The sequence below is a fragment of the Lycorma delicatula genome, chromosome 1, assembly GCF_047948215.1.
Source record: "Lycorma delicatula isolate Av1 chromosome 1, ASM4794821v1, whole genome shotgun sequence".
Classification (NCBI taxonomy): Eukaryota; Metazoa; Arthropoda; class Insecta; order Hemiptera; family Fulgoridae; genus Lycorma; species Lycorma delicatula.
In genome coordinates this window covers 135262624-135285574 of record NC_134455.1, presented here as the reverse complement: position 1 = coordinate 135285574, position 22951 = coordinate 135262624, and the positions used below count along the sequence as shown (strand labels likewise).

At 31.2% G+C, this 22951-nt stretch overlaps 2 protein-coding genes across 3 annotated transcripts in view; both read right to left on the bottom strand.

Moving 5' to 3' along the window:
- LOC142322645 (prolyl 4-hydroxylase subunit alpha-1-like) overlaps window positions 1-10382 on the bottom strand; it is a 67406-nt gene extending 57024 nt beyond the window's left edge. For both annotated transcript variants that reach the window (XM_075361727.1, XM_075361732.1), the window contains exons 1-2: window positions 10265-10382; window positions 3458-3628 (exon numbers count right to left, since the gene is read on the bottom strand). In XM_075361727.1, coding sequence (XP_075217842.1) covers window positions 3458-3628; window positions 10265-10284 — 191 coding nt within the window. In that variant the 5' untranslated portion in view covers window positions 10285-10382. The remainder of the gene's footprint in view (window positions 1-3457; window positions 3629-10264) is intronic.
- Window positions 10383-17591: 7209 nt separating this feature from the next.
- LOC142317650 (uncharacterized) overlaps window positions 17592-22951 on the bottom strand; it is a 75939-nt gene continuing 70579 nt past the window's right edge. Inside the window, exons 14-15 of the mRNA XM_075354206.1 lie at window positions 22632-22840; window positions 17592-17725 (exon numbers count right to left, since the gene is read on the bottom strand). Coding sequence (XP_075210321.1) covers window positions 17592-17725; window positions 22632-22840 — 343 coding nt within the window. The remainder of the gene's footprint in view (window positions 17726-22631; window positions 22841-22951) is intronic.

Here is a 22951-nt window from a genome sequence, read left to right as displayed (position 1 = left end):
ATCGCAGCATTCGACGTCTTGCAAGTGAAATTGGAGTTAGTCGTTCCTCCATTCTGCATATTCTTCATAGCAACAGATGGTACCCATTTAAGATGCAAATGTTGCAAAAACTTTCTGAGGATGACCCAGACAGACGTGTCGTGTTCTGTACGTGGACATTACGTCAATATCAGAACAATCCTACATTCCCACACAGTATCCTGTTCAGTGACGAGGCAATATCTTATGTCAGTGGCGAGTTGAACCGGCAGAATCGCTGATATTGGTGTGATGAAAATCCCGACTGGATTGGCCCATCCAATATTGTTTGAGATGTTAAAATTATGGTCTGGGATATGGGGTACCCGTGTGGTTGGATCAATCTTCATCGACGGAACCCTTAATTCTGAGCGGTACTTGGACATGCTGAGAGACACTGTCTTTCGTTCCCTTTTAAATAAAAATGGAACATTCCCTTCGTTTTTTCAACAAGATGGTGCTCCCCCACACTTTGGGCTAAATGTTCGTCAGTGGCGCGATGTCCAGTTGCTTGGCAATGGATTGCTCGGCGTGGCCCAGTGGAATGGCCAACAAAATCACCCGACCTCACCCTTATGGACTTTTATTAGTGGGGGCATTTAAAGAAAATTGTTTACGCAGAGAAGAGTCGTGATGTTCACCATCTGTAACAAAGAATTACGCTGTACTGCACGGAAATCACACTAGACGTTCTTCTGCGAGCATCTGCTGACAGGATTAAGCAACTGGAGTTATGCATTCAACAATAGTCGACATATTGAACAGATCATGTAGCCCTCCAGTGTCAATTTTCGATGCCAATCCTACACGGTAACAGCTATGCGAAATCTGATTGCAGAAATGAATTTCTGGTAAAATTTCAATATGTTTTGATACGTCACATGATACCCTCCCCATTTAAATAAATGGACGGCGATTCAAAATGGTGGCCATAGTTGTGTTCTGTCCCAAAGATGGGCCCTCATATCTAATTTACGTTGGTGCATCCAAATGTTTAATTTTCTTCTGAAATAATAGGTTGCATTGCAACTTTTGGATCACTCTGTATTACTAAAATAACTGACACAACCACCTATAAAACAATTTCATTATAAAAGTATTAATGAATATCCTTCTGATAAAAACGTTATGAAATAAAAAAAAAAAAAAATGGTGAATAGTACAAAATTCCGAAAAATACTTACAGTGTGAAGGTATCCTTTCTTTTCCTGTTTAACCTCCGGTAATTACCGTTCAGATAATACTTCAGAGGATGAATGAGGATGATTTGTGTGAGTATAAATGAAGTGTAGTCTTGTACAGTCTCAGTTCGACCATTCCAGAGATATGTGGTTAATTGAAGCCCAACCACCAATGAACACCGGTACCCACGATCTAATATTCAAATCCGTGTAAAAATAACTTACTTTATTAGAACTTGAACGCTGGAACTCTCGACTTCCAAATCAGCTGATTTGGGAAGACGCGTTCACCACTAGACCAACCCGTTATCCCCGTTATCCCCGAAAAATTTACTATTTTTATTTATTTATATATTATTATATTTAAAATATTAGATATTTTTAGAATGCAGAAGTTCACTAGCCATAGGGCTGTTAAAAAATATATTAAAAAAAAATTGATTTATAAAAAAGAAGAAAGCTACTGAATCATTAAAAGCAACATCTATTTATAGCATTCATCCTCAAAGTGAGTGATAACGCCTCCTTATGGGTGGTGGAGATCCACAGAAAATTGGGGGCGTTCAGGCGGTCTAAGAAGGTGACGGCTGATTAAAAAAAAGGCATAAATTATGTTTTCCTGATATTTCAAACTAAAATTAATTAGGTACTACACTAGTACAAAAAATTAAAGGATTCTTTTATGATAAAAAATGACTGCATTCAAACGACATTAACTTTGTAACCAAGAGGTTTAGAGAGACGAATAAAAATATTAAAGCTTGAATACTTTACTTTGACAATATACTCAAGATTTCAAAAATTATCATTAAAAAAAAATCAGTGAAAAGAAAAGTTTTAAAAATTTGAAAGTTTTTCTTTGTTTGATCGAGCGCATGTTTGAAACGAAATTTTTTTCAGTAAACTGAATTACAATCATTTAAGAGCTTAGTCTTTAGCTTTAATTTCTTCTTTTTTTTGTATGTCTCTACATGATTTTTCTGAACCGAAATATTCCACTTTAATACCTGTCCCTTTAATATAACCTGTGCCTTCAATACTGCATTTCTCCCGATCTAAGCAACGTATTGATGCAATTAATTATGGAAATTATAGGGTTTTGATCTAGCTTTAATGACAAATTGTGAGGTTTTTAATGTAGCATTGCAGTTTTTTGGTTTTTATTTAGTTTTTGCGAAGGTATTGAAATCTTTAAAGATTGAGACTGCAACATGTACTACCCGATCCACTCTTACTTAACCCAAATTCATTTTTCAATTGAAAGTCCTGTTTTAATTATTGTGTTGTTATACTGAATATGCTATCACTATTGTTGTTAAATAACTATATAGATACAATTGTATTTTTTTTAAAAGCAATTCTAATAGAAATCCTTCCAAATATGATAAAATATGCGTTTTAATTGCTCTCATTTAAAATGTAAGTTTCAACTCAGAAATAGGTTATGTCACGTTTAAAAACAATAATTGCAATTGCTGTTTGTAGGAACTCCTCTTAAAAACAGTAATTGCGCAATTATTATTTTTAATCGATGCTAAATAAAAATTTAGGGGCTCTAAGAAAATTTTTGATTCTCAATGTGAACGGTAGGCGAAAAAGTTTGTTTGAGAATCAATGATTTAGAATAATTTTATTTTGTACTGAATTAACCTCGTGGCAAGTGAATTTTTGTAATTTTAAAAACACTATTAGTCATTGTAACATTTATCTGGAAGCAATGTATTGAAATGGTTTCATGTTCTTTTTCAAAACAACAACTTTTAGTTTAATTAAAACTCTTCTTACAGTTTACAGCATGTAATATTAAAAGTAATACATTTCATCCACATTTCTATGTAGAGCTTTTTAATTCATGGACATTACTATGTAATATATATTTCATAGTTAGAGATTTTCATATGAAGTTGAATCCTGATATACAGTAAGGAAATATATCTTCCAAAGTGCTATGAAAACGTTTATACAGAATTTTTTAAAGTTAAAAAATTAACAGTTTTCATTTGTTTTTAACCCTAAAAATTTGTACCTTTTTCATTTTATACATCACATATTGATAGTAAGTTAAAAATGAAAATTAACAAATCTGAATGAGCTGACAAGGAGGGGATAGGTAAGATATAAATACATAATCCAGAGAAAATATTCTCAAATGAAATACTTTTAAAAACAAGTAATAATTAAAAAATGATAATATGAAACAACATTTCAAATTGAAATATTTTAGAATTAAAATAGAAAGATACATTAGAAGAACTTACTTTTTTAGAATTTGAAGATTACTTTCAATCTGGGCAATGAAAGTATCAAGTTCCTTTAACAAACTATTTTCTGTTTTAATTAATTTCTCCATATCAGAAGTAGATGAAAAGATTTCTGCATTTTCATCATCAAATATAAAAATTAATAAACATATTGAAAAGCTAATTTTCCTGTTAAAAATATAAACGAAAAATAAAAAAAGAATATAAATTTTATTAATTTTTATGCAGATACACCTGACATTAGTCACAAATAACTTACAAAAATGATGTTGGCATGTTAAAAAATAATAGCATTTCATGACAGACTTACCTTTTATTTTGTCTTCAGTCATTTGACTGGTTTGATGCACCTCGCCAAGATTCCCTATTGAGTGGTAGTCGTTTCATTTCGGTATACCCCATACATTCTCCATCCCGAACAATTTGTTTTACACATAACAAATGTTGCCTGCCTGCACAATTTTTCCCACCTACCTTTCCCTTCAATATTAAAGTGACTATTCCAGGATGAATTAATATGTGGCCTATAAATCAGTCTCCTCTTTTAACTACATTTTTCCAAATGCTTCTTTCTCCATAAATTTGCTGCAACACCTCTTTGTTTGTCTCTTTATCCACCCATCTGATTTTTAACATTCTCCTGTAGCACACACACACATTTCAAAAGCTTCTAATCTTTTGTTCTCAGTTACTCCGATTGTCCAAATTTCACTTTCATATAAAGCTACGCTCCAAATATATACATTCAAAAATCTTTTCCTGACATTTAAATTAGTTTTTTATGTAAACAAATTATATTTCTGACTGAAGGCTTGTTTCACCTGTGCTATTTGGCATTTTATATTGCTCCTGCTTTGTCCATCTTTAGTAATTCTACTTCCCAAATAACAAAATTCTTCTACCTCCATAATCTTTTCTTTTCCTATTTTTACAGTCAGTAATCCATCTTTGTAAATTATACTACATTTCATTACTTTCCTTTTGTTTTTGTTTATTTTCATGCAATAGTTCTATCATAGGACTTCTTCTATGCCATTCATTGTTTCTTCCAAATCTCTTTTACTCTCGGCTAGAATTACTATATACGAGTATCATCAGCAAATCGTAGCATCTTTATCTTTTCACCTTGTAATGTTACTCCAAATTTAAATTGTTCTTTAACATTATTAACTGCTAGTTCTGTGTAAATATTAAGTAATGGGGATAAGGAACTCCTTATCGGACTCCCTTTTTTATTACGACTTCTTTCTTATGTTCTTCAATTATTACTGTTGCAGTTTGGTTCCTGTAAATGTTAGCAATTGTTCTTCTATTTCTGTATTTGAACCCTAATTTTTTTTAAAATGCTGAACATTTTATTCCAGTCTACGTTATCGAATGCCTTTTCTAGGTTTATAAATGCCAAGTATGTTGGTTTTTCTTTAATCTTCCTTCTACTATTAATCTAATTGCTAAAACTGCTTCCCTTGTCCCTATATGTTTCCTGAAACCAAATTAGTCTTCTCCTAACACTTCTTCCACTCTCCTCTCAATTCTTCTGTACGGAATTCTAGTTAAGATTTTTTATGCATGATGAGTTAAGCTGATTGTTCTTATTCTTCACATTTTTCTGATCCTGCTTTCTTTGGTATCATGACTATAACACTCTTTTTGAAGTCTACTGTAATTTCCTCATTTTTGTAAATATTACACATCAGTTTGTATAATCTATCTATTGCTTCCTCACCTGCATTGTGCAGTAATTCTGCAGGTATTTTGTCTATTTTATTCATAGGGTAAATTTTATTTCATTAAATATTTTCCATATCTTTTTCATTTATTTTTTTTTATTCATTTATTATTAACTGTAAATTTTATTTTTACATTGAGACGTTAATAATTATTAATAAATCAATATATTTAAATTAAAAAAAAAAAGAGATGACATCTGATTCGAACCGATGTACCTTCTCTCTTGGAAGATCCAAATATTTCATTAATTAACATTCTATTTGGCTATAACTCTGGAATCAGTGAAAATAAGTACTACTAATCGTTGAAAAGCTATAATCGTTGAAAAGCTCTCAATGAGGGCTTACTACTGCAGTTAAGAAAAATACCAAAATGCAAAGGTTATGAGCTTTTTTGAACATTATTTGTACAGTCAATTGCAATCGAAGGTGGAGGTACACAAGTAGATGTTACAACAATCCAAAATGTAAACATCCTATTGCTAATCGTTTTTGAGCTATGTGACAGACATATGTACATAGGTACATACAGATGTCATGCCAAAACTAGTCAAAATGGATTCAGGGATGGTCAAAATGGATATTTCCATTGAAATCTGAAAACCGAAATTTTTCACAATCACAATACTTCTTTAATTTAGGAAGTAAAAATTATGTTTTCCTGATATTTTAAAATAAAATTAAATGCCTACTTACAAAAAATGAAAGGGACGTCTATATTTTATGATAAAAAATTATTGTATTCAAACTACTTTAACTTTGCAACAAAGAGGCTTAGAGAGACAAATAAAAAATAATAAATAAAGCTAGAATACCTTACCTGTTGACAGCATAGTTCAGATTTGATTTACATGGCATTTCTCTCACCACCACCCCATTTGGTCACCCTAAAGCATAAGACCAAATGTCTGTGCCACAAACGGCTACTGAGTCTCGAATCGGTTTAGCTCCTAACTAGAATGTCCTAACTAGCTCCTAGAGCTAACCTAATTGTGTGAGTGAACTAATCATGGTGTCACACACCACTTGTTTTGTGTCCCAACGCTCACTTGTCATATAATCTAAAGTGGGTAAGTGCACCCTGTCAACTACTAAAATGTATGACATTCAATAAATTAAATTTGTCTCAAGACAGCAATTCGCTGCCACGCCTAGGTCGCTGAATGCCAGCAAGTACCTGTCCACCAATATTAAAGCGCTTGGGGCTTTAATTGGCTGATAGCCAGCCATAACTCTTGGGTAGCTTCCCACAGCAGCGAGATAGGAGTCTTTCCCTGAAATAAACTACTGATGCTGGTTGAACAAAGCAACCGCATCAAGGAACGCCCACACGATCCGACAATGCGACTCACGCCACATTGACTCGCTGTTTATATCCGTCCGAGTTCTAGTTCCCCCAAGAGCTGGGCAGTCGAACATTATGTGTTCGTTTGACTGGATCTCCCCCACAGACGCACAGCTCATCAGCTGCAAGACAGAACCGAAACAAGTATTGATTCAAGTTCGCGTGGTTGGAGAGCACCTGAACACCCGTTGCCTTTAAATACGAAAGAGGCGTACCATCCCTCCAAGTCCTGTATAAATCTATACAAGTACCTTCCCTTAGTTGTGGTGTGCCATTCTTGCTGCCATGCATCCATCGTGAGGCTGTAAAGCCTCCTCCGCAGGCGGGAGATGAGCAACTGAACGAGATTTAGAACCGGTGCATTGTGATCACTGTTCCGCTCCAGTACAGGCCCGGCTCGAAACCGCATCCCAAATATCTCAACCTTCGTGCCTCTTCGTAACTTCCACATGGCCATCCGAACTTTCACCACTAAATCGATTGGGAGAGTCTTTCTCAGTACAGTGGTAGCCTTATAGGAGGTTGTTTTTAAAACACCAGTCCATACTATTAAGGCTCTGCGCTGGGAACTCCTTAAATTATGAATAAGTGCTCTATTTCTGTCCAACTTATGCGCCCAAACGGACGCAGCATAAGAGGCCATACTTCCGAAGACACCTCGGTACACCATGTATAAATGACGGCCTGACAGCCCGTAATCTTTTCGATCATCTTCCTAAGCTTGTGCGTCACTGAGACGGCATCCGCCGCTACTTGCCTAATGTGGTTACTAAACATCAACTTCTCATCAAACAAAACACCTAGGTACTTTAGTTAGGAACTTTAGCTCGGCTGATCATACAGCCTTTATACTTAATGTGGGGGTTACGACTGTACGATAATTTGTCTGCACCCTTGAGAAGCATAAACTTTGTTTTGGGCATAGAAATCTTTAAAATTTCATGTCCATTAACTACATACTAACAGGAGAGTATACTTCAGATTTCAAAAATCAGCAAATTAAAAAAAAATCATGGGAAGAAAAGTTTCAAAAATTTGAAACCTTTTCTTCGTGTTTGTTGTAGCGGATGGGTGAAACGATTTTTACAGTAAACTGGATTAAAATCGTTTAAAAGCTTAAGTCTTTAGCTTTAATTTCTTTTTTTTGTATGTCTCTACACGATTTTAATGAACCGGAATATTTCACTTTAAAGAGAAAAGGCCATTTTTGTTTTTAATGCTGTATATCTCCCAACGATCTAGCAACGTATTGCAACGTATTGATACAAATAAATATGGAATTTAAAGGGGTTTGATCTAGCTTTAATGACAAACTGTGAGGTCTTTAATGTCGTATTGCAGTTTTTGACTGTTGTTTATTTTGTGCCGAGGTATCGAAATCTTTAAAGATTGATAGTGCAACACGTATCACCCGCTCTCATTTAACCCAAGATCATTGCACAAACATTGAAATTTTTCAATTGAAAGCTTTGTTTTAATTATTTTATTGTTATATTGAATATGCTATCACTATTGTTGTTATAACTATATAGATGCAATTTTAATTTTTCTAAAGCGATTTTAATAAAAATACTACCAAATTTGATTAAATATTAGTTTTAATTGCTCTCATTTAAAATGTAAGTTTCAACTCAGAAGTAGGATATGCCACGTTTAAAAACAATAATTAACTGCTGTTTTTAAGAGCGCATCTCAATCATTTTTGATTTGATCTTGTTTAAAATTTAGAAATTGTTGTTTATTTAAAAGCAAATTTTATAATTTAATTTTTTCTCTTATTTACTCTAATATTATTTACGGTTCTCATGAGTTATACGACCACCCCTATAAGGTTCTTGGGTACTTTCTGATTAAACGGAGGTCACCTGTTTTCAGAAGGAAAAATGACGTTTTTAAAAAACTCAAACATTTGATTAGATTGTATTACTCCAACCAAATTTAACCTACGCTCGCTAGTCAAGGTTAGCGAGTGAAGCGACCGTAGGTTAAGTTTAGTTAGATTATATTTATAAGGATCACATTTATATATATATATATATATTTTTATTTTATTTTATACATTTATAGCAGTGGTTGTGTAACCCATGAGACCCTTATTTGCTCCAACAGGTTGCTAAAATAAGATATAATTCATCTTTTATATTATGGAGTTCATTAGAACTTCGCCGATAAGAGTCCGGAGACGGCGAAGTCAACGAACTATGTTTTCAGTTCTAAACATGACCTAACCTAAAAGTGAAATGAAAATGGGGGAAAAATTAAAAAAATAAGCATGAAAACATTATATTTTAGTTTAGTTAGATTTGTAATAAAGAATACATTCTAAAAATTCTTCGAATTTTGTTAGACAACATTTTTATTTTCCATTTGATGAACAGCAGGACTCGAATATGTCTATTATTCATTTTTTAACGTGTCAACGAATTGCGCTGCTAGATAGCAGTATTTCATAGCACATTAGGTAGCGTACAAAAACTTGATAATGTACTTGACATGATAAAATTTAAAAGAAAATATAATACAGCTTGTTTTAATAGTAAATACTGTAATGTAAATGAAAGTACTGAAGATGAAACAATTTTTTTAATTCCCATCACTTCTTTAAACAAAAGTAATAAAAGTCTTAGTTTACAAGAGATTGTACTAATGTTATTAAAAAAGCAATAAATGAAACAGAAATAAATTCGTTTGATAAAATCGAGGCTTACACTTACAAAATAATAAGTGCAATATTACATTCGTAAAGGTCATTATATCCGTTTTATTAAAAAAGGAAAAATATGGTATGAAGTGAATGATATGACTGTCAACAAAAAAAATTGGCCGTGAAATTCAATTTGTTTGTTCTACGGCAATAAATCCATAAAGACAACAATCAGTAATTCATAAAAAAAATAAAAGAATAATCTAACAAAACGCAGTGATATCAAAAAAATTTACAATGAAATTGTAAACCAAACGGTAAGAATCTTGCAGATATATATTCATTCTGTTCAAAAAACAAAAATTTCTGTAGTATAAATAAAAGTGTTTTTAACAAAACAATACTGATATCAAAAAAGTTAGGACACTACATTACTATTATCAAAATCTGTTATTATTTTACAATTTTCTTTTAAAAAAAATACTTGTTAAATATATGTAATAAATAATAGATATACAATAATAGATAATAAACAATGTTTAAGCATTCCATATAATAAGCAAAAAAAAATTAAAATTTGTTACAAAACTCTTACTGGCCTGATTTCATTTATACATAATACATATCATATTTACAGAAATAATACAATTCTTATAATTATTCGTTGTTTAATAAATGAAATCTGGCTGGTAAGAGTTTTGTAACAAATATTTCTTTTTTGGCTTATTATATGGAACGTTTAAACATTGTTTATTATCTATTATTGTATGTCTATTGTCTATTACATATATTTAACATGTATTTTTTTTTAAAGAAAATTATAAATTAATAGCAAATTTTGATAATAGAAATGTAGTGTCTTACCATTTTTGATATCAGTATTGTTTTGTTAAAAACTGTTTAATTTATATTACAGAAATTTTTGTTTTTTGAGCAGAAGAAATGATATCTGTGAGACTCTTACCATATGGTTTACAAAGTCATTGTAATTTTTTTGGATTAATAATTAAAACAATTAATTAAACATTTTTTTTTATAGTAGCACTGTATAATGTGATGATTAAAAAGAAGAAATGTGAACTGACCGTAGCTTAAAAGTTAACATAATTATATATACTAATATACAAGTAGGATTTTTCTTAGAATTCTTGATTATAACTAAGTATAATTAAGATGCACTGGTTTTTATTAGCGCTATTATACATTTTACTGTATAATTTATTCATGAAGTGAGCTAAATAATAATTAATTCTAGATTAAAGTTAAATTAATCACTCATATCATAATTATAAATCATAATTAATTTATAAATATTCATTAAAATTTTCTTTGTGATAACATAAAGGTAAATGAAATTTGACCTCAATAATATTTATCTTGAAATAATTTCCTGAATAGTAATGAACACTGAGCTATGTATAATAAATTCATGTTAATTAAATTTAAAAAATTAACATTAGAAAACTTGTAAATAAAAAATGGTTGTTATACTTTTCTGGCATTGGTTATTATTTATTATTACATAGTAGAAAACTAATAACATGAAAAAGTTTAAAAAATTAAAAAAAACAATTTTTTTTACTTTTTTCTGCTCTCCACCCATCCAAAATCACCTTCCAAGAATAAGTTTTAATTTGTTTACTATGTTAAGTGGAATGGAAGAAGCTACAAAAATTTATCCCAAAAATATATAACTAATAAAAAAATAATTTCTTTTTTTGGGGCTGGGGATGAATTATAATAAATTTGATTGTAATAATAATATTAATATTAAAAGTTTAAATAAATCAAAAAAACGTTCTAAAGGATTCCAAAATAGATATTTTTAAACTTTGATCTGCTCCCTTATCCCCCAATATTGCCCTCAAAGTATTTTTTTAACATTTTTTTTTTGGAGTCATTTGGACTATTAATAAGCTAGCAACACATAAAACAAATTCTGATTAAAAAATAAGCAATAAATAAAAAGATAGCTTTTTCAATTTTGGAAGGAGTGAGTTTGCGGACAAATTTTTTTAAAAAGGGTCGGTCCATCCGAAATGGTCTAGAAAAAAAAAATGGTTGCTTGACCATATCAGAAAAAAAATCCATATTTTGTAGGTGCATTTCCTTATCAAGTGGTTCAAAACTAATTAAAAAAAAAAAAATTTGTTGTATTTGGTTAAAAAATGGCGGCCATATTTGTTTTAAGCCTCACACTGTATAAAATAAAAAAAATAGGTGTAATTAAAGTACATATTAATTATTTAAAATATAAACCCATGAAATTATGTAAAGATAACACTAATTAATATTAAAAAAATATATACAACATAATTCCCAATTTTCAAGGTGTTATAAACTTATTGAGCAAAATGTAAAAACTCAACGTTCATTTTTTAAAAATTCATCAGCATTGTAATATTGTTGTTTCTGTAAAAAAAGCTTTTTGTGTTTTAAATAAATTTGTGGGGAAATTTTTTAAACAGTTTGGTAATCTATTAAAAATGGCAGTGGAATCATAATAATTCCTTTCTCATAAGCCAAAGTATTAAAGTTGATTAAAATGAAAACATGTACATGAACACAGAACTGTGTTCCAGTTGGCATGTAAATGCCAACATGAATGCAATATTAAAAATAATCTACATAGTGTATTTCATTATTTCCTGGAACAGCTATTTAGAATTTAACAAAAGATGATGCCTTATTGTAATTTAATATAATATGGCATTTAGGTAATACTACAATTTAAGTAGAGTAGTGGTTTCTATTTGAAAATGAACAGATGTATGTGGAGTGGTTTACATTGCAATGATCTGGACACAACTAAATGACACCAGAAAAGCATATTATGCTTTGTCATCACACAATGGGTAGAATAAGATAAAGAGTTTTAATGGGAGGGAAAAAGTCCCCTTCTTCTTTGGTTCATCCAGAATTAGGCCAATAAATTTTACTGGCTTCATAATCTCATCCTCAGTCTTCCAATACTTCTCCTTCATAATAGCTGGTGCTCCATTGCTCTTCAACACATCCATTTCATAGACATTAATAACATATGACATCTCCACCTTACCTAAATTAATGCCTTTCTTTTTCTGCTTAGCCTCTGGAACTACTGTAAGGTATTACTTAAGAGGATAAATGAGAATAATATGTATGATTGTAAATAAAGTGTAGTCTTGTACAGTCTCAGGTCGACCATTCCTGAGATGTGCGGTTAATTGAAACCAAACCACCAAAGAACACTGATATCCACGATCTAGTATTGAAATCAGTATAAAAGCCTTTATTAGGATTTGAACCTTAGAACTCTTGAGTTCAAAATCAGCTGATTTGCAATGACAGGTTCATCACTAGACCAACCGGTAATTCAATGCCGGGTTAAGTATAACTGTTATTCCAAGATCTGCCTGTATAGGCTTATTTCTGAATCTGTTTTTTCTTGCGATATCTCTGACTTATTGAGAAATCACATTTCAGAAATTCTCCCTTCTAAGCGCCTAACATTGTGAGCCATACAGGAACGTATGTACTGTGTCTTAACTTTGTAAAATTTTACAAAGGTATTTGTAAAATGGTAAAATGTTTCAAAGGTATTTGTTTTACCTTTGAGTGTTTATCTTATTGCGTCAATATTCACTGATATAGAGGATACCTCTATCCTGTGCATTGTTGGACTGTGTGGGAGTTCCTTGATGTGGTTGCTATGTTCAACTGGCATCAGTAGTTTACTTAAGGGAAAGACTCCTACCGCACTGCTGTCGGAAGCTAACCTAGCGATATATGGCTGACCACCAGCCAATTAAGGCTCCCAGCGGTTTAATATAGTGGATAGGTACTTGCTGGCATTCAGTAACCTGGGCATGGCAGCAAATTGCTGTCTAGATGAAGTAAATTTTAATTTATGGATGTCATATATATATTTTTAGTAGTTGTCAGGGTGCGCCTACCCATTTGAGTTAATATATGACAAGTGAGCGGTTGGGACACGTAAGCTGGTGGTGTATGGCACCGCTTAGTCTGCTCATGCTGTTAGGTAAGGTATAGGAGCTATTTAGGACACTGGTCGCAAAACTGTTTCATGGCTCAGTAGCTGTTTGTGGCACAGACATTTTGGTCTTATGCTTTAGGGCGATCGAATGGGATTATGGCAGAAGAAATGCCAAGCAAACCAAACCAAATCCTCTGCATAAGATGGAGATTGCAGCCTAAGCACTAGAAACATTCTTCGACCGATGCATGACCATTTTTATTCTAACTGGGTAACTTTCTGAAAATGCCATAACTTTCATCTTTGTTGGTGAGATTCTCAAGTCATACAATAGAAAGTAGATTAATTTATGAACAGATAAATGTCAGTCATCCTCAATTTCCTGCTTGATGTCTTAATCATTAGCAAAAAGCATTGTATTCAAATATTCTTCCACAATTTTATTATCCATTGAAATTTTTCAAGTTCTTATGAGGTTGTCTGTGTAAATATTAAGTAAAGTTGCAGTCATATGTCATATCCTATGTAACTACTCAGTTAACTAACATCTCCTCAGTTATTTCAATTTCAGCATAAATTGCTACTTCTTGTGTTTTTATACACGCTTTCGGTAATCTTACGATTACTTGTAAGATAAAATAGTAAATATTGGTTGAGCACTAAAAGAAAAAAAACAATATTAGCAAGTTATTCAGTAAGATTTTTATCATATGAGCACTCCATTACACATCAGTGAGAAAAAATCTTCCTATGTGAGATATTATACTATAAATGATTTTATTTCTAGAGGTTTTTCTAAAACTATTTGTACACTTTACTTTAAGGCTATAATTAGTGAAGTATAATTTATTTCAATTGTAAAAAGACAACAAGAATCAAATAATATTAATAACTTAGTAAAAACAAGTGATAGATATATCATTTGAAAGTGATGTAACGCACTCTATTACAATGATAAACACAAACTTATACCATTGAATGAAATCCCTTCAATTTGCGATTTTGACTGTTATATAGCTTGTAAATCGGTTCTAATGATAATCTCTATAAGCACTTAAAAGAGTATTAATCATTGATGTTAAATCAATTGAACATCAGTTAATGATGTTAAAGAACAATTTAGATCCAGAGTAACAGTACAAGTGAAAAGATAAAGATGCTACGATTTGCTGATGATATAGTAATTCTAGCTGAGAGTAAAAGAGATTTGGAAGAAACAATGAACGGCATGGAAGAAGTCCTACACAAGAACTACCATATGAAAATAAACAAGAACAAAACAAAAGTAATGAGATGTAATAGAAATAACGAAGATGGACCCCTGAATGTAAAAATAGGAAGAGAAAAGATTATGGTGAAGAATTTTGCTATTTAGGAAGTAGAATTACTAACAATGGATGAAGCAGGAGCAATATAAAATGCTGAATAGCACAGGAGTAATGAGCCTTCAATCAGAAATATAATTTGTTTACATCAAAAATTAATTTAAACGTCAGGAAAGGATTTTTGAAAGTATATGTTCGGAGCGTAGCTTTACATGGAAGTGAAGCATGGACGATCGGAATACCTGAGAAGAAAAGATTAGAAGCATTTGAAATGCAATGCTATAGGAGAATGTTAAAAATCAGATGGGTGGATAAAGTGACAAACGAACAGGTGTTGCGGCAAATTGATGAAGAAAGAAGCATTTGGAAAAATATAGTTAAAAGAAGAGACAGACTTATAGGCTACATATTAAGGCTTTAATGTTGAAGGGTCAGGTAGAAGGGAAAAAATGTGCAGGCAGGCAATTTTTGGAATATGTAAAACAAATTGTTAGGGATGTAGGATGTAGGGGGTATACCGAAATGAAACGACTGGCACTAGATAGGGAATCTTGGAGAGCTGCATCAAACCAGTCAAATGACTGAAGACAAAAAAAAGCATTGATAGAAACATAATACACTAGTATTATGCAGAACTGCAATGTTTATTTGTCTATTTTACTTCAGTGTATCTGCATTATCGGCCTGCTCTAAATTTGATTTGAATATGTAAACAAATTTTAAATATTTTATATAGCAGATTTTGCACCTACTATTTCAATTATTTTATACGTACCTCATTATTGACTATTTATTCCTCGAGTAGCAGCACCAATAGTTTGTGAAAATATAGTTGATACAGAGTAGGGAACAAGAGATCAGTCTCTAATTAGCTTTTATGACTATATATTGTAAACAAAAAAAAAAAAAAAATGTTTAGAAGAAGAAAGGCTTCTATAATGATTATTAGGCTAGAATTAGTTTGGTAGCTGGTTACAATTGGAACTATCCCCTATGGTAGGTGTATTCCTCATTCAGTTTATAGATAGATGGCTATAATAGTTCAATTTTGATATTATTATGAGTGTTGACAAAAAGCATTTACTGCTGTAGGTACCTAATACAGAATATACCATTATATAAAATATATAATATAGTATTGATGATCAACAGTTATACATGCTAACTTAATCTTCTGACAATTGTTTCATAGACCTAGTCAGCATACAAGTATTTCAGCAGATTACAGATCATTTACAAAAACTGAAGTCAAAATCGTAATGCCAGTTTAATCCTTATTTACCATTATCATACAATTTCTGATGGACATATTTGGGTGAAATGTTTTATGATGACTAATTCTAATTTCTACTTACACATTTTTTTTTTGTTTACACTAGTTCTGTAGGATTTATATTAACAAAATACATTTTGAAAATAAAACCTTATTTATACCAGAATGAGAAAGCAACATCAAATCTCTTACTTGCTTGAACCTAATTGTTATTACATATAATTTTTCAATTTATATGAATGAATCTACTCTTATGTAACTGCTTTTTGGCAATGCATCGATCAAGTACAGTAATTTTTGTGCCAATGTACATAATGTATAAGAAAACAATGTAATATGAGTTTATAAAAAAAAAACAGATTCTTAATTGATGACCTTAAACATTCATCACACAAGACATTTTTTTTTTGGGGGGGAAAATAACTTAGGTTTGAAATGCTAATAAAATACAAAGTAAATTTTTTGTATATGCTTCACCAAATGCAACTACCAGTTTCCTCATAACAGAAGAACACAAAAAAAAAATTGCATAATCTATTCAGATTATTCAAAGAGAGGTTATAAAAAGATAACAACAATAAAATTCCTTTTGGCTCGCTGGAAGGCGAAGGCAGATTTCACCGGTGCTAAGTGAGAGATAAAAAAGATTTCCACCTTAAAGTTAATAAAAACTTCAAATTTACTCAATATGACAATGGTTGCATGTGAAAAAATTTTCACATGTTTACTATACGACAAACCCAACCTTCTTATAAATCGAGGAGTATTTTGGTCACTTCTTGCTGTAAGGGTTGGTCATATAAAAAATTGTTACAGACAAAAGTTTTAGGTAATATTTAGAGGACTAATGACCACTTTAAACTGATTCGATACAATGCCTATTAAGGGAGGTATGATTCTTTTTTGTCTTTAAAACTCCATTTTTTCAACCCTCTGGGTTAATGGTTGGTGATATATAAAAACTTTACTTAGATATGTTTTAGGCCCTTATTCAAAGAATAGTGGGAAATTTAAACGAATTCGATATTTTACCTAATAAGAAAGTTACAGCGATATTTTGTTTTTTCGAAAAAGCCCCCCCCATTTCGAAAAGCCCCCCCGGCATAAAGGTTTGGTTTTGCCCATTAACAAACTCGAACAAGATTTTAGGTCATTATATTTTATCTATAAATTTGAAAGTGATTGGTGCAAAAGTACAGCAGTTATTGTGTCTACAAGAAAGTGAAATTTTATATACATATATAAATAAACTTTTGAACTGAAGGTGGTTTTGGGGTCTAGGGGATGTAACCCATCGGGTTGGTCTAGTGGTTAACGCGTCTTCCCAAATCAGCTGATTTGGAAGTCGAGAGTTACAGCGTTCAAGTCCTAGTAAAGCCAGTTATTTTTACACGGATTTGAATACTAGATCGTGGATACCGGTGTTCTTTGGTGGTTGGGTTTCAATTAACCACACATCTCAGGAATGGTTGAACTGAGAATGTACAAGACTACACTTCATTTACACTCATACATATCATCCTCATTCATCCTCTGAAGAATTATCTAAACGGTAGTTACCGGAGGTTAAACAGGAAAAAGAAAGGGGTCTAGGGGATGTGAAGATATGTCAAGATTTTCCAGAAGTGGAATCACGGTACCCATTACAATATGTAGCTTTCTTATGAAATCCACCTAAAATGTAGAACAGATTTTACTGATTTTCATGAAGTAGAAAAAAGTGTAATTTTTTAATTTTTAAAATATACTTTTTTAATCAAAATTAGTTTTTATTGTATTTCATTATTATTTCGCTTAATTTACTTAAATACCATAACTTAATAACTTTATGTTATGTATCAATTGTTTCCACAACAAAGAGCAAATGATTTGGTTGGTCGTGGGGCTCGAAGTTGCAACCACAATTCTTGATTTGGTACGTACATTTCAGCAGGCATCATTTCTGGTGATTGCGAAACACTACCTTCATCATCTGTAAAAAAAAAAAATGTTAATGTAAAATTTGATTAAGTCTTAAGTCTTTTTATTAAAAATAATGGCCATAAAAAGTTACATTTCTGTCTAATTACAAGTTAATCGCTCAGACAGATTAAGAGATATTGATTTGCAACATCTTTTTTTTTTATGCGAGATAAAGTAATTTATTTTAATTAATTATCTTAAAAATATTGTAATTGTATATAATGTTCCATAAAAAATTTGTGTAGTTTAAAAAAAAAATAAAAATAGAGGAAACTTATCTAAAACATTCAAGAACAAAAATATATAATAAAATTAATCAAAAAAAGTTATTAATTTTTTTTTAAGAGAGTATTAAAAGATTTGAATGGCAGAAAGGCTCCTGGAATAGATGGAATACCTGCAGAATTACTGCACAGTGCAGGTGAGGAAGAGATAGATAGATTATACAAACTGGTGTGTAATATTTATGAAAACGGGAAGTTCCGTCAGACTTCAAAAAGAGTGTTATAGTCATGATGCCAAAGAAAGCAGGAGCAGATAAATGTGAAGAATACAGAACAATTAGCTTAACTAGTCGTGCATCAAAAATCTTAACTAGAATTCTGTACAGAAAAATTGAGAGGAGAGTGGAAGAAGGGTTAGGAGAAGACCAATTTGGTTTCAGAAAAGTATAGGGGAAAGGGAAGCAATTTTAGGCCTCAGATTAATAGTAGAAGGAAGATTAAAGAAAAACAAATCAACATACTTGGATTTACAGACCTAGAAAAGGCATTCGATTATGTAGACTGGAATAAAATGTTCAGCATTTAAAAAAAATTAGGGTTCAAGTACAGAGATAGAAGAACAATTGCTAACATTTACAGGAACCAAACAGCATCAGTAATTACTGAAAAACATAAGAAAGAAGCTGTAATAAAAAAGGGAGTCTGATAAGGATGTTCCCTATCCTTGTTACTTTTTAATCTTTATATAGAACTAGCAGTTAATGATGTTAAAGAACAATTTAGATCTGAAGTAACAGTACAAGGTGAAAAGATAAAGATGCTATGATTTATTGATGATATAGTAATTTTAATTGAGAGTAAAAAAGATTTGGAAGAAACAATGAACAGCATGGATGAAGTCCTATGCAAGAATTACTGCATGAAAATAAACAAGAACAAAATGAAAGTAATGAAATGTAGTAGAAATAATGAAGATCGACCATTGAATGTAAAAGTAGGAAGAGAAAAGATTACAGAAGTAGAAGAATTTTGTTATTTAGGAATTATAATTACTAAAGATGGCTGAAGCAGGAGCGATATAAAATGCCGAATAGCATAGATGAAACAATCCTTCAGTCAGAAATATAATTTGTTTACATCAAAAATTAATTTAAACATCAGAAAAACATTTTTAAAAGTATATGTTTAGAGTGTAGCTATATATCGAAGTGAAACTTGGATGATCGAAGTACCTAAAAGAAAAGATTAGAAGCTTTTGAAATGTGGTGCTGTAGGAGAATGTTAAAAATCAGATGGTGGATAAAGTGACAAATGAACAGGTGTTCTCGCAAGTTGATGAAGAAAGAAGCATTTGGAAAAATATAAGTAAAAGAAGAGGCAAACTTATAGGCCACATATTAAGGCATCCTGAAATAGTCGCTTTAATATTGGAGGGACAGGTAGAAGGAAAAAATTGTGCAGGCAAGCGTTTGGAATATGTATAACAAATTGTTAGAGATGTAGGATGTAGGGGATATACTGAAATGAAACAAATAGCACTAGATAGGGATTCTTGGAGAGCTGCATCAAACCAGTCAAATGACTGAAGACAAAACAAAAGTTTTTTTCTTAAATGTTTTCTCTCTGACTGAATGTTTTTTCTTTATTAACTGGCATACAGTCATGCTGAGTTCAGGTCAGATTTTTGTTAAATATTAATTTGACATGTGATATAATTTTTTTGAAAGTATTTTGTTACTACTAATCATTACTGTTATCGTCTTTTGTTATAATTTGATTATTTAAATGAAATTGGTTGAAAATATTTTACAATATCTGGAAAACATTTTACACAATTTTACATAGCTGTATCTGTTGAAGGAAGTAAAACAGTTGAATACTAATTACTTTCTCATTCATCAATAGGCCTTAGTAAATGAAAATTTTACTAAGTGTTCCACTGACAGTTTTATAAAATTCATTCCTCGAAAGGTAAAAATTCAGGATCTGACTGGAAAATACCCTTTACCTACTACTATTTAAATTGTCAGATGACAGAAATTGGGAAATCTTTCACTTATTGTTTCAATGCAAATACCTTGGCAAACATTTTCATCAGTGTATTTACACAACCTTTGTATGGCCTCTCCCAATCACAACCACGTACATACTTACAACCCTCAACTATGAAATTAACCGATTCGTGGAAGCGTGATCCCATGCTTTCCTCTTATACCAAAGGTTTCACATGAAATCTTTTCCTATATCTAACTTCAATTAGTGATCATTAATTGATTGAGTCTTTAAACACCAAAAATACTATCCTCATACCAACAAATCAAGTGTTAATACAAGGAAAAAAGGCAGTAGAAAATTGAAACGTATTGAAAGAATAAGTGCTTGTTAAAAATGTTGTTCAGATTTAATCAATCCTACATTATCATTATAGGCCAAGTTGTTAAATTCAAAATAACAATTGAATGTCTAAAATAAGTTTCAGAGAGAAAATAGTAATAGTTAAAAATATGAAGGAAAAAATAAATACAGTGTCAAAGAGGAAATTCTAAAATATGGAATAAGTCTACTCTTTAAAAAGAATTTAAAAAATAAATTATGTAAAGAGTTTCAAACTATGACAATCCTAATGAAAATTATGGTATATAATATTTTTCACAATAAGTTTCTCAGGTTGAGGACTATACTGCGTCTCAGGTTGTGGTTTCATACCAAAAAATAGATCATTTTGAGGTAGACGCATCTACTTTATCTAATTTTATTTTATTGTTTCAGTGCTGAGCAGTAAACACTAAATAAATTAAATAAAATTTAATAAGTACTGTTGACCACTTTTGAAATTAGATGTGAAAAATGTATAAGGATAGCGTTATATATATAACGCACTTATATATACACTACATATATATATGTATATACACTATATATATATATATACACATACATAGTGATTCAGGAGGATAGGGCAATACTTTGACAACTCATCATTCTAGAGGCTAAAAATAAGAAAAAAGTTCATATAAACATAGGTCCGAAAACGCTTCGTTAGCGAGTTATACAAGGTGAAAGATTTTGCCCGAGTTTTAGTTCCTCCGGGTAAATTAAGGCTTTATAAAATTCTGGGAAGGTCAATTAAGGGACAAATTCAATTGTTTCTTATGGTTTTTCAGTGGAAAAAAATTTCCAGCAACGATTTTCAGTGAATATTTGGTGTGGTATCCTAGATGACCAATTAATTGGTCCTTTCATACTACAACATCGTGTCACAGGGAGAAATTATCTGGAATTTTTATGTAATGAAATTATTATATTGCTGGAAAATATCCACTTAGCAAAACGAATTGAAATGTATTACCAACTTGATGGAGCTCCTACACATTTCACTAATGAAGTAAGGCAATGTCTTGATGAAAAGTTTGCTGGTAAATGTATAGGACGTGGAGGGCCGGTTAATTGGCCACCAAGATCCCCAGACCTCACTCCGTTGGATTATTGTTTGTGGGGGTGGTTGAAAAATGAGATTTATAAGCAAAATGTAGACACACGCTATGAACTAACTGCTTGCATTCTCAACTATAATGATTATATTATATTGATTATAGCTCTGCAGCTATAATCAAGGAACGCAAAGATACTGTTAGACTGGCAACACAAAATCTAGTGCAATGCATTGAAAAGTGCACTGAACACAACGGTGGCATTTTTGAAAGTTATTAAACCACATGAAAAACTACTTGTAAGCAGTATTTTATCATTATCATAAAAAAAACAGTAAGTATTCTTTCTTCCTCCAGTTATTTTCTACTGTACATAATGAAAAAGTTTTATCAATCTGTTAAAAATTAATCTGTTTTGTTGTTAATAAAAGTCTACATGTTTAAAATTTTATTTGTTTTCTGTCGATATTATTTACATCAATCCTCTTATAATTAAATTCTCTACAATTATGTTTAAAATTGTATGATTTATTGTCAATTAACAACGTTATTGTACGTTAAACGTAAAAAAATGTGTTTTTTGACCCTATTTTTGGCGTTTTACATGGGATATCTTAGAACCTAAGAGAGATACAGTTCTGGGACCTATTTTTTTTTCAATTTCCCAGCTCAAAAACCATAAGAAACAATTGAATTTGCCCCTTAATTGACCTTCCCAGAATTTCAGAAAGCCTTAATTTACCCGGAGGAACTGAAACTCGGTTGAAATCTTTCAGCCTGTATAACTAGCTAACGAAGCGTTTTCGACCTATGTTTATATGAACTTTTTTCTTGTTTTTAGCCTCTAGAATGAGTTGTCAAAGTATTGCCCTATCCTCCTGAATCACTCTGTATATATATGAGTTGTACAGTAATGTTAAAACTCTATCCTTATATATAGTTAGTTTTGTAAACTACTGTAATGACGGAAATAAATGTAAGCTAATATTTTTAAGTGTGCTATATGCTTCTACACACGTATGTTATGATCCTCATCAGTTAAGAGGTGGTGGTATAGTTTTATTTCTAAATAAACAGCTTTATTAGTAGACTGGTGATGAGTTAAAATGAAAGAATAGTTTTTGAATAACAAGAAATAGCAAGAATAGTTTTTGAATAACAGCAATTTTGTCTTGCACTTTGGTAAACAATTTTTTATTTCATTATAATTATCCAATCATTTCTTTTTGAAAATATTTCATTTTTGTAATTTATATAATACCTTGTTGTTTTGCTTTCCTTGAAGGTAAACTTGACATAGGAATTTTTTCTCCAGGTCGTCTTAAAAGTAATCTTCCAACTCCTTCACAACGTCGAAGGACTTCAGTATTAAGAAGGTGCTTCCTAACCTCTGTAGACAATGTTACTCTTTCTAGCAACCATGTAGGTACTGCTCCAAAATCTGTCAGCAGTTGCAGAGCACCCCATTCACTATATTTAATACATATAGATATTATTAAGTTAAGTAATAAATATTACTGAATACATACAAACAAATAACAGTTATTAAACTTAAAAAAAGCATGGAAAACAAAAATAATC